This window comes from Neomonachus schauinslandi, chromosome 12 (assembly GCF_002201575.2).
Source record: "Neomonachus schauinslandi chromosome 12, ASM220157v2, whole genome shotgun sequence".
NCBI lineage: Eukaryota > Metazoa > Chordata > Mammalia > Carnivora > Phocidae > Neomonachus > Neomonachus schauinslandi.
Window position 1 is genome coordinate 60,191,925 of NC_058414.1, and position 27,244 is coordinate 60,219,168.

The 27,244-nt window shown below is 39.4% G+C and overlaps 1 protein-coding gene across 1 annotated transcript in view; it reads left to right on the forward strand.

The window, feature by feature from the left end:
• The first annotated feature begins 5,487 nt into the window (after window positions 1-5,487).
• ZNRF2 (zinc and ring finger 2) overlaps window positions 5,488-27,244 on the forward strand; it is an 88,928-nt gene continuing 67,171 nt past the window's right edge. The window contains exon 1 of the mRNA XM_021689654.2: window positions 5,488-5,977. Within this exon, the coding sequence (XP_021545329.1) occupies window positions 5,524-5,977 (454 nt within the window). The 5' untranslated portion in view covers window positions 5,488-5,523. The remainder of the gene's footprint in view (window positions 5,978-27,244) is intronic.

The following is a 27,244-nucleotide window of genomic DNA, read 5'->3' on the forward strand; positions in this document are numbered from 1 at the left end:
TGAGCCAGGAAACAGACTCTTAACTATAGAGAACAAGCTGATGGTCACCAGAGGGGAGGTGGGCGGGGGATGGGTGAAATAGGTGATGGGGATTAAGGAGGGCACTTGTCCTGATGAGCACTGAGTAATATACGGAATTGTGGAATCACTATGTTGTACACCTGAAACTAACACAACACTGTATGTTAACTATATGGGAATTAAAATTTTAAAGAAGTTTTAATTAATTAAAATTAATCAATTAAAATAAAAGAGTGGGCTAGAGAGGGAAGAGAAGCACACAAAAGAGTAAGTGCCAAAGAGAAGAGACTCACTTCAACTGAAATCCAAACTGGGTAACAGCAAACCCATCAGTCAAGTTTTTTTGGTCTTTTTTTTTTTTAAGATTTTTATTTTTCTAAGTAATCTCTATACCACATGCTCTACCAACTATACCACATGCTCTGCTAGGTGCCCCATCAGTCAGGTATTTTTACTGACAAGCCTTCAACCAGCTTCTCTGCTCCAGTGTGGGTTTCTGGCCACCCATGTTGTCTACGTGCAGTGCTTTAATAATTCAAGCTAATTTCAAACCCCAAAAGTCATGGGTCAAACTATCACCATTTAATCATGGGAGGAAGAGGAAAAATCGAGCATATGAAAAAGCTTAAAAGATTAGGAATTTTAAAGAGCTGGGGCTCTGTTACTTAAGAGTCATGAGGAGATGAAAAAGAATAGTTCCGATTATGCAGAGGAAAGCATCATGTAGACCAGTGCTTCTCCAGGTACAGTCTGAGGTCTTGTGGTACCAGTGTCGCTGGGCTGCTTGTGAGAACACAAATGTTCAAGGCCCAACCCTGATCTAGGGAATGAGAATCATGGAGGGTGGGGCCTGGTTGTCTGCTTTAACAAGATCTCCAGGTGATTCTTGAGTGCACTAAAGCTTGCAAAGCACGGATTGAGACCATCGTTAGTCAAACTGCAGATTACAACCCATTGGTGGGTTGTAAAATCAGTTTTGTAGGCAGTGACCAGCATTTTACAAAAGTGAAATGGAATACAATAGAAAATGGAGTGCATCCCATGTTGCATGGGTATGAGCTCATAAAACTTGTTTCAGTTCTAGATATGTATGTACACCCAAGTGTACTGATCTAAGTGAAGCAGCACTTTTAATTTTTGAAGAACTGGTAGGGTATAATAAGAGACAAATTTGATATGAAGCCAGAACTGTTTGACGATAAAACACATTGACAGCTTAATGTGGATTCCCGTTTTGAGAAAGAGTGAGGGGGGAAGGAAGAGGGCCAAGGAAAGAACATAGCAAGCGAAGGTTTTCTAACTCCAGAATCCTCGTGGGGAAAGAATCAAAAAGGCCTACCCAGAGAGAAATGGAGGTGGGGGCATATACCACAGAGGAGATGTCAAGGAGGGTAAGTATAAGGTCATGTGTGACCTTCAAGAAACAATCATGTATTGAAGAATATTCATTCACAGATCATTTATTGTCCATCAGAGGTGCTAGGCACTGTGTTAGGTGTGGGAGGTATAGAATAGATATGAGGCCTCTCACGGACGACACTGTTTAGTGACAAGCAAGCAAGATCAACAGCATGATCAGTGCTGTGAAGGGAAGCATTAATATATAGCATGTAGTGGGAATACTGAAGTCAGTCTGTGATGATGTGGTTGCAGTGGGGTCACAGGGGACATCCATATGGAGAGGGCACTTAATCAAAATGATGATCACATCTTAACATGGTATTTTTTTTAAATTAACCAGTGATTCTCTAGATCAGTGTTTCTCAAACATTAATGTGCATCAGAACCTTTTAGAGTGCTTATTCAAGCACTTTTTGATTCAGTAGGCCTGGGGTGGGGGGTCTGACAATCTGCCTTTCTGACAAGTTCCCCGGCAACACAGATACTGTTAATCTGGAGACTGTTCTTCAAGGATCACCGATCTACATGACTAAATTAAGAGTTCTGTTAGACGGTATTTCTAGAAACACAATTTAAAGTAGATAGGATTTGGTTGATCTGCATGCACACAAAAAATTAGTTTTTCTTTACTACATTTTGATGTCTTAACAGTAACTATCATGAGAAATTTTTCATTTAACTTTTATTGTATAAAGTTTTACTAAGATTTAATATTTAGCTTAGATATTTGCGTCAGGCAACTGTTCTTGTGTGTGTGGCAAAGCCATGCCTGCTATGTGCAGATTTTGCACATGTGCTATGTGCAAAAAAGAAAAATTATTTCTTTTTTCCTGGGCACACACCTAAGACTGCACTTCCTGACCCCTTTGCAGTTGGGTTAGAACATGTGACCGATTTCTGCCAGCATGGATAGTGGGTAGGAGGGACGCAAACCCTTCCAGGCTTGGCTGAAACGTCTTTCAATATCTGCCCTTTTTCCTTGGCCAGCCAGGTACACAGGATTCAGAGAAGGGCTCTGTGAGGAGTCTGGGGGCCTGCTTAGCCACTGCGTAAGAGCCTGGGTCCCTGAGCCACCACTTGAAGAGAAACCCAAGATTGCCACTCAGGTGGGGAACCGTCTGAAGAGAGATGAGAGGGCAGACCAGGTGAGCTCACAATGTGCTTTCCGGGCATTATGACCCTCAAGTTTAGCGGTTTGATTCTGCTCTGTAGCTTAGCCTGGCATGACTAACACAAAAAACGTATTTATGAGCTTCATAATCCCCTTCAATTTCCATTCTCTTATGTCCAACATTCAGCCTGTAAATGACTTTCTAGCCACTCATTTATTCTTCAATTCAAATACTTACCTAGAGGCTACTGTGTGCCAAGCACTGCCGATGGTGAGCAAAAAACCCACATGCCTTCCATGCTCTCGGGGAATTTAGTCTTGTGAGGAAGGGACATAAATCAAACAATTGTTCAGACATATGTAAAATTCCAGCTGTTGTGGATGATGTGAATGTTAGAAACCTGGTGCTATCAGGGGATTTTTTTTTTTCCTAGTTAGGAATAAATGTTGAGTGCTTTCAGGTGTAATTACCATCTGAGTAAAAATGATTTAAAAATAAACCTGTTTGGATGTGATGAAGCAAAACATAATTAAATCTGAATACGACTAAGAGTCATACAGTTTTATCATTAAATCTTTTCATTTAATAGTTTTAACTACTGAATGGCATTTGCTCCATATTATAGTCACCTAAACTTTTAAAATGCATATATAATGATGAATGTGAAATCCTTTAACTTACCAGTTGTTAGCTCCTCAGAGACTTGCAGAAGTCCTTTACTCCTTTTTTAAATCATAGTGTGTTACTTTTCTATATTCCTGCTGACCCAGAGTTTTACACAAAGGCCTCATTCAATAAAAGTTAAATCAGATCAAATCACTGAATACCTTCTTGAATTAGAACTTGTCATTCTGGTTACCACTTTAGCCTTTCAAATTTTTCTCTGCTTACCAAGTAACCAATGGTTTCAGTAAGCTGTACACAGGATGAAATAATTTTAGATTTCCACTGAGTAGCTTTATTTTTCCATTTCCCTATATATATATATGCACACATTGATACATATATATTGATAAATATATGCATACATTCACATCTTCAGATGTTTTATATATTCTTCACTTTTGTTTGAAAACTTAATTTTCATACTTGAATGATGAAAATCTTTACATAAATGACATTACAAATGTGGAAAAAAGATAAGGTATTTATTTTTGCAGTTCGTACAAAAATACCAGTTGCTATTATTTTCACATAGTGGACACTTCAGGAATTTTCAAAATGGATATCCAGACCATGCTCTGCCACCAAGATACTACATCACAGTTAGAAATGAACTGAGGAGAATTTTGCTAAATTCCACTTTAGAGAAATTACAGGCTTTTATTATTATTTTTAAAGTTTATTTATTTAAGTGGGGCTTGAACTCACCAACCAAGAGATCGAGTCTCAGGCTCTAGTGACTGAGCCAGCCAGGTGCCCCTAGAGAAATTGCAGGATTTTAAAGCTGGCAGTGCCCTAGGGATTTAATACAAACATCCCAGATCAGGAAACTAAAGTCCAAAAAGGTAAAGTTTGCTCACTACACGTAGTTTACTTCTGATCCCAGACCTAGACCCCAGATCTCCTAAATCAGACGCAGCTTTCTCTGCACCACGGTTTTTGCCTTACAACTGAAGGTCAGGCTGGATTATCTTTAGTTCTTCCAACTGCGCTTCCTCCGCGGTCAGTTTTATGGGGTAAATCTAATTAAGATCGAGTTGACTTCTGCCTTCTTGGTTATTTCTTATGTTTTTGCGGTTCTTAGTCTTTTATCATCAACATTGCTGAGCTTCTGTTTTATTTAAAAGACACACTCTGAGTAACACACCAGCGAGGAGGTTAACACCCACCCAAACTGAAGGCTCAGGACACAGCCATTCCCAGCCCTAGCTGGGAAAACGTGAAGTTTGGAGACGCGGTCTAATCCAGGGTCCCAGGGCCACGTGCGAGAGGAGAGGCCGCCTTCTGGTTGGCGCCCCGAGGGGCTCGGTCCCTCCAATCCGCTTAGGCCCCGCGGTGGAGGACGGGGCGCGTCCAGGAGGAGGGGGCGTGGCCAACGACCTGTCCATCACCGAGTCCACGGGTGGCGGCACCTACCACACCGCTGTACCTTGGCGAGGCGGGGCCGGGGCGGGAAGGCCGCGGCCGGGGGAGGCGGGGCCGGGCCGGCGAAAGCCAATCCACCGGGCGGCGCGAGGGGGCGGGGGTGGGGCAACCGCCTGCGACCCAAACACCCAAGTCCGGGTGCACTTTGGAGCCGTGCTGCTCCTCGGCCTTCCGGTGCGAGGGCCGGGGAACCTCCTCCCCTACTGGGCACCCCCACCTTCGTGGCCCAGAACCTCCCCCCCCCCCCGCTCCTCCTTCGCAGCGGGGAGTGGGGCGACGGTTGCCGGGAAGCGCGCGCCGCCCCTCCCTCCCCTCATCCCCTCCTCTATCCTCCTCTCACGCGCCACCCGTTTTTCCACTTTCTCCGCTAATAACAGCTGGTGGCTGGGGGAGGAGGGAAGGTGGCCCCGGCGGAGTCTGGGCGGGTGTCTCCCACTCACCCACGAGCCGCCGTGTGAGCCGGAGGATGGCGGCGGTAGCTGCGGCCGCCCGGGAGGAGGCGGTACCGAGGCCCGGGGCGCAGAGAGCGGCGACGACGGCAGAGAGCGGCAGCGACCCGTCGCGGCGCACTAGAACCGAAACCAGCGGCAGCCGCACAACCACCTGAGCCGCCCCTCCCGCCGGAGCTAGCGAGTGGCGTCCGCCGCAGCCCGACCTCCTTCCTCTCCTCTCCTCGTTTCCCGCGACCTCCCGCAGGCCGCCGGTCTCGCCCGCCGCCCACAACACAAGAGCGCGCCGGGCGCCGACCGCCCTTAGGGGCGCCGAGCGGCGGCCCTGGACGTGCGGGCTTCTCCTTGCGCCGGCCGCGGCGCCTCGGCCCTGCCCGCTCGCTCCTGCGCTCGCTCCCGCCCTCCCGGCGCTCGGGGCGCCGCGCGCGGGCCCGGCCCGGGGCAGGGCGGCCATGGGCGCCAAGCAGAGCGGCCCGGCCGCTGCTAACGGCCGCACCCGCGCCTACTCGGGCTCGGATCTACCTTCCAGCAGCAGCGGAGGGACCAATGGGACCGCGGGCGGCGGCGGCACCGGGGCGCGGGCCGCGGCCGCGGGGAGGTTTCCGGCTCAGGTGCCCGGCGCGCACCAGCCCAGCGCCTCCGGCGGCGCCGCGGCGGCCTCGGCGGCCCCGCGCAGTCGCTCCCTCGGCGGGGCCGTGGGGAGCGTGGCGTCGGCGGCCCGCGCGGCGCAGTCCTCCTTCAGCATCCCCAACAGCAGCAGCGGCCCGTACGGCTCGCAGGACTCGGTGCACAGCAGCCCCGAGGACGGCGGCGGCAGCAGAGACCGGCCGGCGGGCGGGGGCTCCGGCGGGCCGCGCCTGGTGATCGGCTCCTTACCAGCTCACCTCTCGCCGCACATGTTTGGAGGTACGGCTCCCTCCCCGGCTCCCTGCCTCTCGCGAGCCGCACGTGCGCCACGGCCGCGCTGGGGTTTACCCTTCTCCTTTTCTCCTTCAGCCTGAGCGCCGCGGCTTTGCCGCGCGGCCCGGCCGACTCGCCCCTCTGGGGAGGAAAGCCGCCACTTAACCCCGGCCGCACCGCTCCCGCTACTCCCTGGGCTTTGGTTTTTAGACACCGGGGGTACCCCCCGCCTCACAGTGGGGGCCCAGTAGAGGAAGCCCTTGTTTTCCCCTTGGGGTGAATGGAACGAAGATTGTTTCTGAAACAAACCAATGCAACAGCCCTCGTGCTTGTGGCTTTTGGTGTCAGGAAGTCAGGAGACCGGTGGCCAAACGTAGTTCTAACTGGGGACTCAAGTGGTGAGCGTTTTTTAAAGGCCAAGAGTCCGAGGGTCTCAAAGGAACATATGAGTATTTGAAAAAGGGAGTTATTTCGGTTGGGCTGTTAATATAAAACTGTAATCCTTAAGTCTATGTAAACAGCCCCACCTACTGCATACAGTTTAATTGGTTGAATGTGTGATGGAAAATGTATTTTTGACCCCAGTGAACTGCTACTTTAGAAAAATGATTAATGTGAGCCCCTCTTAATTTGGACAGGGCATTTTAAAAATTGAAAGCAGTTTCTTATGGGAACTCTGCCTAAAAGATGCAGTAAAAGCATAGGGGCTTTTGAAAAGCAGTGTTGACTACGAGTTCAGGAAAAGTCACTTGTGATAAGTGGAAATTTTTAATAGCAATTTGATGTGCTTTTATGTAGAAACAGGAAGGGTGCACTTGATCTGAGGAAACGGAATTTGGCCTCTTCAGTTATGTTCAGTAGTGATTTACTTTACCTCAAAACGGTTAATATCCTAAACGAATCAAGACACCTCTTCCTTGGCAGTTCATGAGAAGAAATTGGAAGTTTAATCTGGTTAGAGAGGCCGACTTATAGAAGATAAACATTCCCATGTCACTGCATTGTGATATTACATAAATGCGCAAGTGAGCACAGCTGAAACTGAGGAAACCATTCCCTCCATTTTTGTGGCCCTTTTTTTTTCATGTTTATATATGCGAGAAATTTGAGTTGGTGAAGTGGAATGTTCAGTAATGTAATTGATCTGTTCTAATATTCTGTACTATCAATATTCATGTTAGCATATTAAGAATGGGAATGTCATGTTTAGTTTTTTTCATGTTTCTAATGCTGCTTTGCACATTCAGTATAGAACAATTCTTAACTACTTTAGTTATAATTTTGCTACGGAAATAGCAATATTGGTATTTACTAAAATTGGGCCACTAAAAAAAAAACTTTCATTTTTGAGAAAAAGAAATAGTGCTTTCCTTACTGTGATTTGATCATAATTAACACAGTGGAAGGTTAGTTTGATCTTAATTAACACAGCTGTAGCCACTACACTGAGGAATAATGAAAGACAGTTTTTTTTTTTTTTTTTGAGATTATTTTATTTATTTGACAGAGAAAGAGACAGTGAGAGAGGGAACACAAACAGGGAGAGTGGGAGAGGGAGAAGCAGGCTTCCCGCAGAGCAGGGAGCCAGACACGGGGCTCGATCCCAGGACGCTGGGATCATGACCTGAGCTGAAGGCAGACGCTTAACGACTGAGCCGCCCAGGCGCCCCCATGAAAGACACTTTCTTGAGAATGGGAGATTAGTGCAAGAATAAAGGATAAGCTGGTTTTTAAAAATATCTTTTTAAAGTGAAAATTTGCATTTAGCAGTTGTCAAAAGATGTATTTAAAAGTTCGCTAAAGGAGTAAGAAGAAGCTTGTCAAATTAATATCTTATTTCAAATATACTAATTACTTAAAGGGCTAATAATTTCCTTTAACAAAGAGTTAGTATATCTGTATGGGTTTATTTTCTGAAAATAAATACCTTCCATTCAGAGCAGGGGGCAAATAGTTGACACTTAGGTTTTTAATTCATAGTAAATTAGCAAATGACAAAGACCTGGTTCATAAAAGTAGAAGCAAAGCAAATTTATCTTTTTTTTAACTTAAGTTCCTAGTTCTGTGTGCTTAGTTCTTTTTGTGCTTTCAGGGTTAGGATGATTGGGGCCTAATAGCACAGTGATACTGTGGAACTTGGGGCAGCCTTTCTTAACCAGGTCTCTGCAGAGAATAGAGCCCTAATGTCCTAAGGCAGCTATTGCAGGCCAACTGATTAACTTTTTTCTCCTATGCTCTTAGAATGATTCTAGTTATGTATCATTTTTCTGAAATTTGAGAAAACAGTCAAATAGTCTGTGTTTGGTAGTTCAGATAAAAAACTGGAGAGAGCGGGAAAGGGGATCAGAGAAATTACTTGTTCCCATTATATGATAGGAACAAATCAATACGCCAGTACCTTAAATCCTAGTTGACACAGGGAGATGGAGTACACTTAACGTAAAAACACATCTTTCTACTGGCATTTGCTTTACTGAGATTTTTACTTCTGTTTCAGTGGGTAGGTTTATCAGGGGAACTTAATAGAAGCATATTTCTCCTCATCCTGAGATTTAGGAAGCCAGACGATGAATCTTACTTTATATTTATTTTCAGATGATGAATCTTACTCTAAAAATTTACACTTGATTATACTTTGCATTGATTTAATTTCTTAGTATGTATTATAGTATTAATGTCTTCAGTTACAAATTGTATAAATGTTTGGGCATATATGAAGTAATTCCCTCTGAAAATTGAGAAAAGGAATTATTTTTGAATTAGTGGGAAGTTTTGCTGTAATTTTGTAAAAGTTGATATTTGTTACTATTTTGTAATAAGAAAATATGGTACTAATAAGATGCAAAATTGTCATTCTCTTTTGGGCTGTCATGTAATTTATAAAAAACCTAAACAATATACCACTTCTTTCTTTTTTTAAATAGTAGTCTAGCAAATTGAATTGTTAGTAGTTTCATCATAATGAATTACCAAATTGAATGAGGTTTTCTGTGTCAGTTTTATGTTTTGAGTATGTATTTTAGCTGAATACATTCTTACTCAGTTCTCTCTGGAGACAACCAGAAGAGAGGTGCTTAATCCAGAATATTTTAGTTTACAGAAATTTCCTAGAACTGAATGGTTTTTCTTCTTTTTTTACTTCTTTTGGACTGCTGAGTCTAATACTATTAAAGTGAACAGAAGCCTTCTCTTGTCTATCACCTTTGTTTTAAAACAGGCCTTTAGTGCTATATATAGGCTGATATTTAAAAGCCTTGGTGGTATTTTAGGATTTTTTTTTGGCTTTATTTTATGTGTACATTTTTTCCACTACCAAGTTGCTAATGTTCATAAAATCAGTTATTATGGGTGGTAGAATAGTCTTTAATGATCCAGCAAGGATAGGGAAGGTATTTGAAAAAGGACTATAAAATATACCAGTGAATGGAGATTATTTCTGGAAATATAGTGTGGGCTTCCCTTATAACCTATCCATGAGTCTAGAAGTGAAAATGTAAAATGAGTTAATCTAGACAGTTAACTGGTGGTACTCCGTTGCTTTCGTTCTTCTCCTAATTGGCTTGAGTTTGTTTGGGTCTGTTGTGTCCTTGAGGGTTTCAGTAGTCTGACTCCAATTCAGGCGCCTTGTGTTACTTAGGAAACACAATTCCTTATGTTGAAGGAGTGTGGGTTATCTCTTAAAATGGAATATGTTAAATGAAATCTGCATTTCTAGACAGATTTATTTCTCCTAATTTTCAAGAAAGATGCAGGTTTTTAAGGTAGTGAATTATCTCCATTAATTGTTACTGAATCATTCTCAGTCATCCCTTCTTACCAGTATCTAGTGCCAAAATATTTGAATTTGGGTTATTGTGATTAATCTACTTCCTGTTTCTGAATTTTCTTTTATTCATTTGAAAACCTTTATGCAGTGTGGCAGAAGAGAAATACCTGCTTCTTCCTAAGAAAAATTACACTTCTAGCTACCACCCTTGTCACTGCCCAAAAGAACAACTCTGGCGGTTAATGTTTCTCACTTGTAATCCCACATATCTTTAAACACTATAGGAGATACCTGGTGTTGTATGCTTTGTTATGCTAAAGTGTGGGCTCTGTCCTGGAAGTTTCTGCTTTGGGAATATTTTGAAAATTCTCTTTTCCCCCCTTCTTCCACCTCCAGCTTTATTTTACAATTTTTTTTCCCTGAAAGTTCTCTTGTCTGCAGGGTAGAAGGTGGGCTGGAGGAAGGAGTGGTTTGTGTTGCACTGGGCATCATCTGATATGAAAGGTGCCTGACCTGAGTACTTCTGATGCTTTGCTAGTTGAAAAGCCAGTCCTTGTACTAAGGATAGTGCCTCCAGCAAGTCCCCAGCCCCCTCCAATTTGATTGCTTAGCCTGGTAACCAGTAAGTGGGTTCTTATTTGTTTTTTGGTTACCAGTACTGTTAATTAGGTACGAGCTTTTAAAATATTGATTATTCTGGGTTTATAAGGAGAATTCCCTTAACATTATACTTACTGCATATGCTGGGTATATGTATGATTGAGTATATTAGCGAATGGGTTAAAAAAAGAAGTATAGGAACAGTTTTATGTAGCAAAGTACTTAAATGTTTTAATTGTGCATGTATTTGACTGGTATTAACTAATGAGTTAAGTTTGTTCTACCCTTGTTTAAGTGTTTAGAAACTGGGGAAGACATGTCTTTTGTGTAAACAGTAAAGGGTTCAGAAATACCGTAGGTTCTGATTTTATAAGTTTTCTATTCTCCTTATTAACAAATTACTATACATTTTGCTGTCCAAAACAAATCTATTATCTCAGTTTTTATGGGTAAGGAGTCTGGGTTCATTTTAGCTTGGGTCCTCTGCGAGACTGCAATAAAAGTATGCCAGGACTGGGTTGTTATTTAGAGACTCAATTGGGGAAGGGTCTGTTTTCAAGCCGCCTCAAGTTGTTGGCAGAATTCATTTCCTCATAGTTGCTAAGCACATGACATCTTGCTGCTTCAGAGCCAGCAAAGGAGACAGTCCAGCGAGGTGAGCTGGTGCTACATACACTCTTACATAAATATGTACATGTAATCACATACAGCTCATTGCTTTGCTGTTGGCACTGGTTGGAAGCAAGTCACAGGTCTGTTAGACTCAAGGGGAGGGAATGACAGGTGTAAATTTCAGAAGGCAGGGATCATGTGTGGCCATCCTAAAGTTTACCACATTGATTATAGACTTAGGTTGACCAGTTAAACATGCAACAACTGTTCTAACTTTATTTTTAAACTCATTTTTCATTTACTTTAGAAAAGTTGTAATAATGTATGTGGTAAATGTTGCTTTAGTAAACGAAATTGAATTTTTTTTTTTTTAAGGGACTGGCATTGTAGTTTTCAGGGGTACAAACAAGGCTTCTCCTGTGCTTGCTCAGGTCTCAGTTGAATTTAAGATTATTATACATTGTAACAAGTGCTATAATAGGACTCTTAACAGAATGCTTTGTAAGGTATCCTTGTTTCAAGTAAGGAATACTTCATAGAGGCAGGTAACATTTGAACTGTAAGGATTTAGCAGTCTTTTGCGGGGAGGACACTGCAGACTAAGGAAGAATCCACAAAAGCCTTGGATTTTGATAGGGCATATTGAAAAGTTAAATGTGTCTGGATTGTAGGGTGTAAGGACGACTGATGAGAACATGAAACTAGAAAAGTCGATTTGGACCATTTGTTGAGGATTTTATAGTGATGTACCTTTGTTTTACTTAACCAAGTTTTAAAGTAGGCACCCCTATGGTCATAGTTGATATGGATGGCAGCCTTCCTGAGGAGTGCAGTGCTCGGCCTGTGACAGTTAGAGCACTGCTACTCATGATTAAATTGCTTGTTAGGGAAGAGAGAGCAGGAAGATAAGCTAGGATTCTTTTAGACTATAATTGGTGGAAGGTGCCTAAATTGAAATTATAGCTTTGGTGGAGTAGAGGAAAAGTTGGACTTGAGTGAGATTTTTTTTTTTTTAAACAGTTTTTTTTTTTTTAAGATTTTATTTATTTATTTGCGAGAGAGAATGAGAGACAGAGAGCACGAGAAGGAGGAGGGTCAGAGGGAGAAGCAGACTCCCCGCTGAGCAGGGAGCCCGATGCGGGACTCGATTCCGGGACTCCAGGATCATGACCTGAGCCGAAGGCAGTCGCTTAACCGACTGAGCCACCCAGGCGCCCTTGAGTGAGATTTCTAAGGTAAAACTGATAGGATTGAGAACCTGGGTGCACAGTGATGTCATTAACCAATATTAAAAAATAAAAAAGGAAAGAAAAAATTTTAGGAAATGAGTTCCTTCAAGCCTGTTAAATTTTGAGTGGCTATGGAGTTTCCATCTAGAAGCATCCTTTAAGCAGTTGGAAATATACATCAGTAATTTAGGACATTACCAAAAACTGAGAAATAGTCAATTAGCAGGTTTTAAGTGAAGCCAAAAAATAGATAGGATTAATAAGGGATGAATATAAATTGAGGAGCAGGCATGGAATCCTGGGGAGCAAGAATTTTAAGAGACAAGCAGAGTAGGAGAATAGTGATTAGAATTGAACCCAAGGAAAAGAAGTTGATGGAAATGGTTTTTTTTTTTTAATCATAAAAATAATACATGTTCATTAGAGAAAACTAAAATGCAGAAAATACTGAAACACACACACAGAAATAACAAATCACTTGTAATCTTTTTTTTTTTTTTAAAGATTGTATTTATTCATTTGAGACACAGAGATACAGAGAGAGAGCATGAGCAGGGAGAGAGGCAGAGGGAGAAGGAGAAGCAGGCTCCCTGCTGAGCCGGGAGCCCGATGTGGGGCTTGATCCCAGGACCCTGGAATCATTACCTGAGCCGAAGGCAGATGCTTAACCATCTGAGCCACCCAGGCGCCCCAAATCACTTGTAATCTTACTGCCAGAAATAAAATTTGGAACATTCATCCTATATATTCTTTTCATTTTAAACTTTTGTGATGTTCTAATGTAAAATTTTAAAGCTACAGATTTCCCTCTGAGAACTGCTTTAGCTGAATCCCACAAATTTTGAAGTGGTTTTGTTAACATGCAGTTAAAAATACTATCTAATTTCTCTTGTGAGCTCTTCTTTTATCCATGGGTTAGATATTCTTTGATGACATGCTCTTTCCACTTCATTAGTTTCTTCCATGACATTGAATTTTTTTATGACATGGTTTTTAATGACTGCTCAGTGTTCCAAAATTCACTCAGTAAGTATTTAATGAGGACCCACTTTGCCATGTATGGTCCTAAGGATACAGAACTGAAGAAATAAAACACATATCCCTGCTTTCATGGACCTTCTATCCTACTTGAGGAAGAAAGTAAACAAAAATAGTGTGTCAGTGGGTGTTGAATGTGACAGGGAAAAATGGAGTGGAAAGGTGGGTAGAGATTGTGGGGTGGAGACTTGTCCCTATGTTAAATAGTGTTTTGGAGATAACTTCACTGACAAGGTTGACATACAAGCAGAGGGAAGGGAGCAAGCCATGAAGGATCTCTAAAGGAAAAACATAACCCAGGCAGAAGGAATGGTTAACTATAAAGGCCCTGAGGAGTGAATGTACCTGACGTGTTTTGGTGAGAAAAGCTGTGAAACCAGTGTAGTTGGAATGCAGAGGGTTGTAGGTGAGGGCAGAGAGGAGTGGGATGGGGCAGAATCATAAAATGCCTTGTAACCACTGACCTGGTTTTTTGACTTTTGTTTTAGAGAGAGAGGGAGAGGCATTTGAGAGTTTTGTTTTGTTTTTTAAAGATTTTATTTATTTGTCAGAGAGAGAGAAAGAGTCTGTGCGTGCATGCGCGCGCGCAAGCAGGGGAAGGGGCAGGCAGAGGGAGAAGCAGGCTCCCTGCTGAGCAAGGAGCCCGATGCGGGATCCCAGGACCCTGGGATCATGACCTGAGCTGAAGGCAGACGCTTAACTGAGTGAGCCACCCAGGCATCCCAGCATTTGAGAGTTTTTTGAGCAGAAGATTGACATAACCGGCCTTGGGCCTTTAAAGGATTACTCTGGCCACAGTGTGAGAGTGGACACTAGAGGGCAAGAGTCAAGCAAGGAGTTAAAAATCAGGGCAAAAGATAACAGTGGCTTGGACCAGGGTGGTGGCACTGAAGGTGGTGAGGAGTGGCCAGACTCTGGATGTCCTGTTCTTGGAAGATGGAGCCAACTGGATGAGCTGTTGGAGGAGTGAGAGTGAAAGGGGAGGCGGGGTTTATATGGTTTATTTGCAGTTGGGTGCTATTATGTACTAGTGCTGTCAAAATCCTGGCATGCAGATGTTTATGTTTCTCCAGTTCTTAAAAATTTATCAGAGGTGTGGGATTGTTAGAACCAAAGATATGCATTGTTCAAGGCATTTGATCTTTATTGCTGAATTGCCCTTTAGAAAGGGCAACTTCTTCAAGCAAAGTATAATTTCAGGAGTATTTAAATTTTTTTTTTCTCCCCATGAAAACTCTGGTGAGGTTTTTAATACTTAAAAACAAATACAAAGCAGGTTGGTAGATGCATTTTGAGTAATATCTATCAGTCATTATTTAGTGCTTTTTTTTATAGTGAATTTAGTGTATCAAAAAAGAATAAGTATATTCCATCATTTGAATGTAATAAATTCTGACCATCTTGTATATCCTAATTTTTGTTGAAATTATTAGTCTGATAATAAATTTATTTGTATACATGTGAGCTGAGAAAAATAGAACAAAGAAACCATATACTATACATAATGAGTTATTACATGTAATTCATTTCAAAGAGCCAGCTTTTGGTTTGAATGATAAATTTTACCACTTTATTTTTTTTTTAATTTCATCAGTACTGCTCTTATATCTTATTTTCTGTCTCATTTTGTAAAGTTAATTGTGCCCTTCTAGCTTTTTTTTCCTTTTTTTTTTTTAAAGTAAGCTCTACACCTAATGGGGGGCTTGAACTCACGGCCTTGAGATCAAGAGTTGCATGCTGTATTGACTGAGCTAGCGAGAGGGGCCCCTCTCTTAGCTTCTTAGTTCATTTTATTTTTTTTTTGTTCTTTTTTAATGATAAAAACATTAAGGCGATGATTACTCCTTGGTACATAGAGTCATTTCCTATAGCTTTCGATACTTAGTATTTGTATTGTCATTAAGTAAACTAACACTCTTGAGGAATAATTTTGTTAGCTAAGATTTTTTTTTTTAAACCTAGGAGTTATATTAAAGTGACTTTAACATCTATGGTAAATTTACCATTGTTTTGCTACCCTCTTGTTATTTCTAGTGTAACCTAGAAGTATTGCATTGTGGTCATAGAGTCTTAAGACTTTTTCAGTTGCAAATGATAGAAATACGATGGAAAAACAATATTATAGATCTTGGGATGGATCTGTGTTCATCCACTCTGCACTGCATATTTGATAGGCCCTTTCAACTTGCTAACTCTTTCATTTTGGGTAGTTTTTTGGAATTATTTCTGTGATTATTTTTTCTGCCATTTTCTTTTCTCATTTCAGTGTTGGATACTTAGAGTGATCCTTTGCTTTATCTTTTTTCTCTTTTTTTATCTTTGTTTTTGGTTCTTTTTATGGGAGTTTTTTTCCCCAACTTTTATCTTCTAACTCTTTACTTTTGTTTATTTCTGTAATCTAATTTCCAAGAGCTTTTTTTTTAATTGTGAATTTTTTCATACGTTTTGTTCTTTTGTGGGTACATCTTTTTCTAAGAATATTAATGATATGTGTTTTTGTGTATGCATATGCTTTATTTACCCCTCCCAATTACTCAGTTTCTTCCCAGTTGCTTTTTCTCTTTGCTTGGCTTCAGTCTTTCATTAGGTTCTCTCTTCAAATGTTTGGTGATCGTTGGCTGGTCACCACTCACTCATTCTCATTGGAAGCTGTGTGTGCATGCAGGGTTATCTGTCTGGGCCCCTTTTCTTAGGAATTGGGAAATTCCTAAGAATTTTATTGTCTTTTTTTTTTTTTTTTTGGATTGGTCATATTTTCCAGAGTGGCTTTTCTCTCTCTCTCTCTCTTTTTTTTTGCCTGGAGGATGTACTATTTTATACCTCTATTCTAGGAGCAGAGTGAGAAGAAAGCCGGGAGTGTTAACACTCAATGTGGTACTTTCATTTATTTCCCATATTCATTATCAGTAGGTACTTCTGTCTTTATTCCTGTTATCCCCAAGTCCAGAAACTTGCTTTCTCCGAATAACAAGCCTCCAGTCTAATGCCAGCCTGGGGGAGGAACAGCTGCCTAGTTGCTGGGAATCAGGGAGGATAACGGGAAAGAGACTTGCAGTAAATTTTTCTCTCTTGTGCCTCACAGAAATCAGCTTGCTTTTCTGCTTTCCTAATTCTGCAATGAAAGTTACCATTTTCTTTCCGTAGTCTAACGATATCCCTTTTTCCCCCTCTATACTTTTATAGGCTTAATTCCTTAAAAAAAATACATTTTTAATGCTTTTAGTAAGATGTTTGAACTGAGGGGAGTCTGATAAATGTATTCAAGCAATTGTCTTTAACTGGAAGTCCTCTTTTTTCCCCCTAATTGCCTAAGAAATATGAATCCATTTCTACGAAATTTCAACAATTCAGATAAATGAAAGTCACTTTCACTCCTTCTCTGATGATCCCATTCACTCCCAGATGTCACTATTATCATTTTTATGTATGTGTACTTTGTAACTTTTTGATAAATTGATTTACATACTTACAGAGAAAAGCAGTTTGATTTTTATGAGATTTTGCAATACTTATTGTTGACAAGAACATGGTCGTAGGTCGTACTATATTCTTCTAAAACCTGCTTTTTTCTCTTCAATGGGTTTAGGAGTTTTTAATGTGGAAGGACATATAAGTGTAACTCTTCTCTTTAACTGCTTACTTACTATTCCATAATATGCATGTACTGTAGTTTATTTAACCATTCTTCTGTTGGTAAGCATTTAGGATGTTTACACTTTTCAGTGTTGTAAAAAACGTCTTTATCAATATATGCATGTGTACAGATTTTCTCAGATAGGCACTACTATGACACCAGCCATCTGGAATTAGTGTCAGACTCCACAGGTTTAAGGGCACTGTCCTGAGAAGACTGTCCTCATTTCAGCTTTAGCTACATTTTGGGGTTCCTTGGCTGCCTGAATTTCTGATCAAATGACTACAAATTTGGAGGAATGGGGGTGTGAGGAAAGGTCCCATGACTTCTCAGGTTTGATAATTCACTAGAATAACTCATAGGACTCAAGAAAATGGTATACTCGGGATTATAGTTTTATTATAACAGATATAAAGTAGGACCAGCCAAATGAAGAGACACAGTGTGAGGTCTGAGAGGATCCTGAACACAGTGCTTTCCTGCCTTCCTCTTATGGAATCAGGCTGTGTCACCCTCCTGGCACAACTGTGTGTTCATGAACTAGAAAGCTTCCCAGAGCCTAGGTGTCCAGACTTTTTATTTGGGTTTTATTATGTAGATATGGTTGATTAAAAATTGGCCATATGATTGGACTCAGTCTCTGACTCCCTCTCCTTCCTGGAGGTTGGCCTGTCTCATCACCCCTCAAGCTTTTACTGTTAGGACTGGTCTTTCTAGTGACTAGCCTCTATTCTGAATTGTTTTAGTAGCATAAAGTCACATGTGATCCCAGGGGGCTCATGAATAGTGAAGACATTCTTATCACTCAGGAAATTCCAAGGGTTTTAGAAGCTCTGTGCCAGGAACCCAGCAACAAAGACCAGACAAATTCTGTATTATACAACAGATAACCTAGAAGTAGGATTTTCTGGTTGAATGGTATCAACACTTTAATTTTTAATAGATATTGAATAGATAACTGATTTTAATAGATATCCACCTCAGAGGCACTGCTAATCTATTTTGCACCATTATATGACAATCCTAAATTTTCCATAACTTTGCTGTTAGATGTTATTTTTTCCTCCATTTCACTTGATGAAAAATTTTGATTTGCATTTCATGATTGCTAGTGAAAATAAGCATCTTTCCATGTGTTTATTATTAGCTGTGTATATTTCTTTTTTGAATTCGTTGAATTTGTCTATTTTTTGGTTATTTTATATTGATTTGTAGTTCATTATATATTCTACAGATTAGTCTTTGGTTGTTTATATATTTTAAATATTTCCTCCCAGGTTATTGACTTACAAGATTAAATTTTTATGAATTAGATTGTGTCAATTCTAATGGTGCAGGGTTATGAATTTAAATTATTAAAATGCTATTTAAAAGTCTATTGCTTCCTATAAAAAAGAAAGGGCCTTTTGGGAACCTGGGTAGCTCAGTTGGTTAAGCGTCTGCCTTTGGCTCAGTTCACGATCCTGGGGTCCTGGGATCGAGCCCCACATCATCAGGCTCCCTGCTCAGTGGGGAAGCCTGCTTCTCCCTCTCCCTCTGCCTGCCGCTCCCTTTACTTCTCTCTCTGTCAAATGAATAAATAAAATCGTTAAAAAAAAAAAAAGGGCCTTTATTAATGGCAAGATTTCTTAAGGTGATTTTTAGCTGTCTCAGATATATTGGATCTAGTTTCAGAGGGATTTAAATTATATAAGCCCCCAGTTGTGTCTGTCCCATTTTTGGGGAACATTTGAACTCTTTCAGAGTAATGAAGAATGGGAAGAAGAGAATATTTATTGTGGCAGTATGGTGGGAGAAGTCCAAAAGTAATAACTAATTAAAAAAAATTCTGTGAATGGATTTATCCAGATCATTCCTCTTCTGTTTTATTAAAGGTAATTTAAAATTGACCATAACTCCAAGTGACATAATTCTATAAATATTAAATTCTCTATTCTAATAACTTATTATATGTTTAGTATCTTTATAAATTGATATATGATGTGTTCTTCATGGAATATAGAAGTTTGTAGTAGAAGATTTAGTTCTTGTATTTAAAATTTTACCGTTGAAGTGTTTCCTGGCTGGCTCAGTGGGTAGAGTTCAACTCTTGATCTTGGGGTTGTGAGTTCAAGCCCCACATTGGGTGTAGAGCTTACTTAAATTTTTTTTTTTTAACCATTGAAGTGATTTCTTAGAAATTTAAATATTAATTTTTTTTGGCCTAAAAATTTCAGAAATACATAGTTTCAATAAACATCAATGAAGCCTTGTTTATAGAACTCTTAGTTATATATATATATATATGTATTAAATATATCTTAATATCCCAGCATGAATGTTATCTTGTGTGATAATATTACTGGTTCACATCTGTAGATATTTTACAGTTTATAAAAGCATATTTACATACTCTGTATTTTCAGGTAACACTTTGCAATACACAGAGAACATAATTTTCATTTTATAAATGAGAAAACTGAGCCTCTGAAATGTTAAGAAATTTGGCTTTTTTAAGCTGTATAAATCATTATGACTCTGAATCACATCAGTGTTTTGTTTTCATTTCACCATGTGTATTAGTTTCCTATGGATGTTGTGACAAAGTACTACCAATCTAGTGACTTTTTTTTTTAAAGATTTTATTTATTTGACAGAAACACAGCAAGAGAGGGAACACAAGCAGGGGGAGTGGGAGAGGGAGAAGCAGGTTTCCCACGGAGCTGGGAGGCCACCGTGGGGCTTGATCCCAGGACCTTTGGATCATGACCTGAGCTGAAGGCAGATGCTTAATGACTGAGCACCCAGGTGCCCCCCAATCTAGTGACTTAAAACAGGGCATATGTAGTATAGTTATGGAGGTCAGCAGTACAAAAATGGGTCTCACTGGGCTGAAATCAAGGTGTTTATAGGCTGCTTCTGGAGGTTCTAAGGGAGTACCTGTTTCCTTGTCTTTTTCCAGCATCCAGAGACCACCTGCACCCCTTCCTCTGTCTTCAAAGGGGGAGCAACATTGGGCCAAGTTTTCTCACACTGACCTCTCTCTGGTTTTAACTCTTCTGCCCCACTTCCACATTTTAAGGACCCTTGTGATTGAGTTGGGCCTACCCAGGTAATCTAGGATAATCTCCCTATTTTAAGATGAGTGACTAGCAACCTTAATTCCACTTTGCCATGTAACCTAACGTGGTTCCAGGAAATAGGCTATAGACATGTTTGGAGGGCCATTATTCTGCCTACCACACCATGATAACTCTTCAGTATCCCATTTTTTAAGGAAAATGAAGTGGTTTTGCTTTCATAATGAGTTATCATTATGAGAGGGAAAAAATGATATCAAACTGGAAAAAAATATTTAGAGTAAGTGTTATGTATTGGCTATTGTTTCTAAAGGAAAGTTAGAAATTCTTTTTCGGGGCACCTGGCTGGCTCAGTCGGTAGAGCATGCAACTCTTGATGTCAGAGCCATGAGTTCAAACCCCACATGGGGGTAGAGTTTACTTAAAAAAAAAAAAAAGAAAAAAGAAAAAATTCTTTTTCTAAAAGATGGTTAAATAAATATTTCCCAAATCTTCTATGAAGCAATAAAAATGAATGAAGTGGTAGAATTGGAAAAAAAAAAAAAAAAAAAACGTAAACAAAAGAAAAAACGCAGTAATAATCTGATATAGTCTCTTAAATAATTCAAAGCAGAGTTGTCATTTTTATTCATTTTAAATACTAAAGTCAAGTCTAGTTATAGAAAAAGGTTCTTCACTTACAGTGTTTTGGTCGTTGAGTTCATAGGATAAACTTCAGGTAGTTCATAAAGCTTTTGAAATTATATACAAAATTTTGTGGTTAATGTTAATTTTTTTTAGAGGAATAATTTATGGTTTTCATCAGATTCCATCACCTTAAATTAACAACCATTGGTCTACAATTTTTTTCATGTCCAGTTAAATTATTTTTTTTGGTACAGTTCTCTGATGTTTTTGTATAGTTCTTTTATACTTTAGATTTAACTTGTAAAAGTATTAAGCTTCTGCCACATGCTAGGTGCTGATAAGTAGTGAATGTAACAGACATGGACCCTGTTTTCGCCAAGCAGGATAATTGTCACATTCTTTTCTAATCTTTTTTTTTAAGCCATTTTAATTTTTTTTTTCCTGAGCCTTCTCTAATTATCATCATTGAGAACTGACCGCTTTGTGGAAAGGAAGTAACTACTTTTTTCCTTTTTTTAGAAGTTGAGGATTAATTTTCATACATTGGAATGCACAGATCCTAAGCATACAGTTTGAAGAGTTTTGGCAAATGCATTTGACAATACACTGTGTAATATACTATCAAAATAGAGAACATTTTCTTCACCCCAAAAAGTTTTCTTATGCTTCTTTACAGTTATTTCCACCCTACTTTCAAGAGGCTGCTTAGTATTAGCTGTTTCTGTTATCATTAGTTTTGCCTGTTCTTGAACTTTATATAAATGGAGTCATACAACATGTACTCTTTCATGTTTGGGGTAATTGTAAAGTAAGTTTTAGAAATGGGAGACATTGGAAAAATTAATGAAATTTTTTCTTGCTGCTCCCATTTCTCTGCTCTGTCCTTTCATGCTACTCCCTCTCGATTACCATACAATACTGTTAATGTGTGTACACTGAAACTAAGAATATACAAAGTGTTTAATGATGGATACGTAGTAGAAGGTGTGATTGTGTGAATATCTCAGATACAAGATAAACTTTTATTTAAAAATTAATGCTTAAATTAATTCCTACTTTGTTCTTTAATTTTTAAATTACCTGATTGGGAAAGTTTTTAGATGATATTAAATGTTTTAGATGGTATTCACTATAGCAAAGTGGGATATAGTGGTTGATTTATTTGCAAATTGTCAATTGTCAGGAGAAGGACAAAGTTCCGAGAAGTTTATTTTTAGGATCAGTATTTCCAAGTATGAGGGAAATTTTTACTTGTCCATGGAATATAGATAAGTGGTTGAACAAAAATTCAAGAGTTGGAACTTTTGCTTTAGTCTAAATCTTTTTAAAAATTAAATAAACAATGGCCAGGCATAATTTTCTTTTTGCCTATAACATGTTTTTGTTTTCATACAAGTCTAAGAAGTAAAAATGAGTCAGCAATCATGTCCAGTGTTATATTAGTTTCAGGTGTACAGCATAAGGATTCAGCAGTTCTGTACATTATTCAGTGCTCACCACGGAAAACATAGTCACCATCTGTTACCGTACAACACTATTACAATATTGTTGACTATATATCCTGTGTTGTACTTTTCATCCCATGACTATTTTATTTTTAAGTAAACTCTGCCCCTGATGTGGGACTCAAATTCGTGACCCCGAGATCACAAGTCACACGCTCTACCGACCGAGCCAAACCAGGCGCCTCACCACAACTTTATTTTATAACTGGAAGTTGGTACCTCTTAATCCCTTTTATCTATTTCATCCATCCCCCTATCCACCTTCCCTTTGGCAGCCACGAACTCTCTGCATTTAAAAGTCTATTTTTTTGTTTTTCTGTTCGTTTGTTTTGTTTTTTAGATTCCACATGTAAATGAAATCATATGGTATTTGTCTTTTTCTGTCTGACTTATTTCACTTAGCATAATACCCAAGTCCATCCATGTTGCAAACGGCAAGATCCTATTCTTTTTTATGGCTGAGTAATACTCCATTTGTGTGTATGTGTGTATGTACATGCGTGCACACACATATACATATGTATGTGTATGCACCACTTTGGGGAAGAGTGCTTTTAAAAAGCTAGTAAAAATTCCTAAAAGCAGTCTGGGGCACAGTTAGCTGCATTCACTTTTGATATTTTAAATATTTTTGGAAGACTCACTGGTAATGGTGAGACCAAGTTCTACTTAGAAGTCAAGAAAACTAGCTTTAATGACCTTCGTCTTTCATTTTCTTGGACTTCAGTTTCCAAGATAAACTATAGAATAATAAGACTTTAAAAAAAACAAACATGTCCATGTTTTTTATTTGAATATACTAGTATAGGCAAATTCCATTATTACAGATTCCAAAAAGGTAATTAAATTTACTGTATAAGAACAAATGATTAGGTCAGCAGCCTAGAGAGAGTGTCCTTTTTTAGTGCACTAAAGGGAGTCATAATGGTTCTTGTAGAAAGATACCTGCTGTTGCTTGTTCAAAGAAGGAGGTGGTTTCACTTTTTTCAGGGGTGGTGGTGAACTTGTGCTCTCAGCATCATTTCCTTGGTGTTCTAAAAACAATTTTCCTCTGAGAGTCAGGAGCTATAGAGGAATTTGGGAAATTTGACAAGCTTACTCCACAAAAATTTGAGATCTGTTGGGTATCAAATTGTCTACCATCCCACTGACATTATTCTTGCTTTTGCTTTGTATGAACGTACTTCATGTCTTAAGACATTTTAGATTTTTTTTTTTATTTTTTTGTCTTAAGACATTTTAAAAGGTGGTGTTATCTATAGCAGGGACTAGAGAAGAATATTCCTTATACTATATATGAAAATGTGATAATGGACTTTACAAGCAAAGGCAGCACAACAAAGCCTAGATATTCTTTTGTGTTTTAACTGACTTTAAAAGTGAGCATGGCGGAAACTTGTTCTCTTACATAGTCTCTCTGATTTTTCTTTGTTGCTTTACTTGGTCATTAAATATTTAATGCCTGCTGCAGTAGGCTAGGTAGGCTTTCTGGTACTGGGAATACAAAGGTGAAAAACAATTTTTGTTCCCAAAAAGCACATAGTCTAGTGGAGAGATAGCTTGGAAACAAATGATTATAAAAGTGATAGGGGATTTGTTTTGGTATTTTGTTACCAAATTGAGTGTATATATGTGTAATGAGAAAAAAGACCAGGAGGTATTCATCCATATACTAAAAGTTGGTTGTCTCTGGCAAGTAGGAATACTGCTTTCTGTTTTCTCAAGTATTGTATTTGCAGTAATACACAGGTAACTTCTATAAACAGAAAAGAATTGGTAGTGGTTTCATCATTACGGCTACTATTAAAATTCTTGTGCTACCATTACTCATAATTCCAGAGCTCAGATTCACACTCAAGTCTGTCTGACTCTGGGTATATGCCATTAGCCCTTTGGCCCCAAGGAGCAAAACCTATTGTAGATGGAAGTGATTAAACCTCCTTCAGAAGGTTGTAATAAAAATTAAATGATAGTTCCAAAAGTGCCTAGTACAGGGCCTGGTGCATTCCAAGTGCTTACCACCTTGCTAATCGAAGTTCAGTCTCTGGACCAATGGTATTAACTTCACTTAGGAGCTTCGTAGAATGATTTCAGGTCCCACCCCAGATTTATGGAAACAGATTCTGCATTTTTAAAATGTCCAGGTGATTTGTATGCACATTGCTACGTGAGAAGCACTGATTGTAGTATACACCTTGGGAAAAGCTTTCCTGGTGCAGTATGTGACTTAGTCTCTGCTTTGTAAACTGACCACCCAGGACTCTTTCTGTATAGATGTTACCAATTGGAATATTGTTATTCCAGAGCCCAGAAATACTTTGCCTAAAATGACAATATCTACCTTGGTGCTTCCTGACTATAAAATAATGTATACTATTGGGCGCCTGGGTGGCTCAGTCGTTAAGCGTCTACCTTCGGCTCAGGTCATGATCCCAGGGTCCTGGGATCGAGTCCCACATCGGGCTCCCTGCTCGGCGGGAAGCCTGCTTCTCCCTCTCCCACTCCCCCTGCTTGTGTTCCTGCTCTCGCTGTCTCTCTCTCTGTCAAATAAATAAATAAAATCTTAAAAAAAAAATGTATACCATTATTAAATCTTGGGATAACGCATAAAAGTGTAACAAAATAAAAAAACTACTTGAAAATCCGCTCCCTGTGATAGATAAATAAATCATGGCACTTCGGTACACTAGTCAGTGCATGTCTTTATACATGTATATATGTTCACACCTAATTTTGGGGGAACTTTCTTTCCCTTTTTATCCCCCCACCCACACCTTTACCTGCCAGATAAACTAACCCAGTATTTTTCTTCTGAACCTTTGTGCTGTGCAGGGATATAATATATACACACATAAGGGATTTTGTGGTCATTGTTTTACAAAAATGGGATTATATTATGAGTGCCTGTCTGCATCTTTTCTTACTTGAAATACTGTAAAAATTCCTCAAGTGTACAGATTCTTTTTAATAATGGCTTGATAGGCCATGATAGGGATATTGGACAAATTCAGCTGTTTTTATTGATGGTCAGTTTTTGCTACTACAAACAGAAGTAAAAATCTTTGTCTATTCTTTGTATACTGATAGCATTATTGCTAGGATAAATTACCAAGTGAGGATTGCTGGATCAAAGGGTAATTCTTAAAAATTGTTTTTGTTATGAAATATATTTTACATACAGAATAGTATATAAAACACATGTACATCTTAAAGACTAATAAAGTGAATTTTCCTGTACCACCATCGATGCTAAAATAGAACATCCATGGTTTCTTAAAATCTCCCTCGGGCGCCTGGGTGGCTCAGTTGGTTAAGCGACTGCCTTCGGCTCAGGTCATGATCCTGGAGTCCCGGGATCGAGTCCCACGTCGGGCTCCCTGCTCAGCAGGGAGTCTGCCTCTCTCTCTGACCCTCCCCCCTCTCATGCTCTCTATCTCATTCTCTCTCTCAAATAAATAAATAAAATCTTTAAAAAAAAAAAAAAACTCCCTCTATGCCCTTCTATTGTATTCTCCTTGCTTAATATTTTCCCTACTTCTATAGCTTTACCACTCAGTTTTGCATCCCTAAACAGCTAATATGCTCAGGCAATAGGCTTGGTTTTCAACATTATATTAATGGAGTCATTCCAAATATGTTACATTATTTGTATATTTCACTTATGTTATTGTCTGTAGCTATAGCATATTCCCCTTTATTCATTCCATTGAATGAATACCACAATTTATCCATTTTTATTGTTGATAGAATTGGTGGTGTTTCCAGTTTTTTATTATTGTAAACAATGCTGCCATGAGGGGAGCCTGGGTGGCTCAGTAGGTCAAGCATCTGCCTTCGGCTCAGGTCATGATCTCAGGGTCCTGGGATGGAGCCCCACATCGGGCTCCCTGCTTGGCGGGGAGCCTGCTTCTCCCTCTTCCTGCTGCTCCCCCTCCTTGTGCTCTCTCTCTCTGTCAAATAAATAAATAAAATCTTTAAAACAAAACAAAACAATGCTGCCATGAACATTTTTATTCATGACTCCTGGTGTATGTGTACACAAGTATTCTGGGGCAGTGGGCTTCAATCTTTTTTGCTTTTTTATCCCCAAAATAATTTTGTTAAGCTATCTACCTCCTTGCACATTTTTAAGTTGACATTTTTTTAATCATGTTTAAATAGTTTCAAGTATGTAATCTCAGAAATATTAAAAATATTGATGTTTTAAAATATTTATATCTCTTTTTTGTTATATAATTTTAATTCCAATATAATTAACATACAGTGTTATATTAGTTTCAGGTGTACAACAGAGTGATATAACAATTCTATACTCAGTGCTCGTCACAATAAGTGTACTCTTAATCCCTTCACCTGTTGCACTCATTCCCACCGCCCCACACCTCCCTCTGGTAACCATCAGTTTGTTCTCTATAGTTGAGTGTCCATTTTTTGGTTTGTCTCTTCTTTCCCCTTGTTCTCTTTTTTTTTTTTTTTTTTTTTTTTTTTTTAAGATTTCTTTCTTTTGTGAGAGAGAGAACAAGTGCGAGCGGGGAGGGGTAAAAGGGAGGAAGAAAGAATCTGAAGCTGACTCTGCACTGAGCACGGAACCTGACGTGGGGCTCCATCCCATGACTGCTGTGAGATCGTGACCTGAGCCAAAACCAAGAGTCTGCTGCTTAACTGACTGCGCCACCCAGGTGTCCCCCTTTTGTTTCTTAAAATTCCATATATGAGTGAAATCATATGGTATTTGTCTTTCTCTGACTGGCTTATTTCACTTAGCATTATACCCTCTAGATCCATCCATGTTGTTGCAAATGGCAAGATCTCATTCTTTTTTATGGCTGAGTAATATATTCCATTGTGTATATACATACCATGACTTCTTTATCCATTCATCTATCAGTGGATGCCTGGGCTGCTTCCATAATTTGGCTGTTGTAAATAATGCTGCAGTAAACATAGGGGTGCAAATATCTTTTCAGATTAGTGTTTTTATATTCTCTCGGCAAATACCCAGTAGTAGAATTACTGGATCGTATAGTAATGCTATTTTTAAGTTTTTGAGGAACCTCATACTGTTTTTCACATTGGCTGCACCAGTTAACTTTCTCACCAACAGTGCACAAGGGTTCCTTTTTCTCCACATCCTTGCCAACACTTACTTGTATGTTTGATTTTAGCCATTTTGACAGGTGTGAGGTGATATCGCACTATAGTT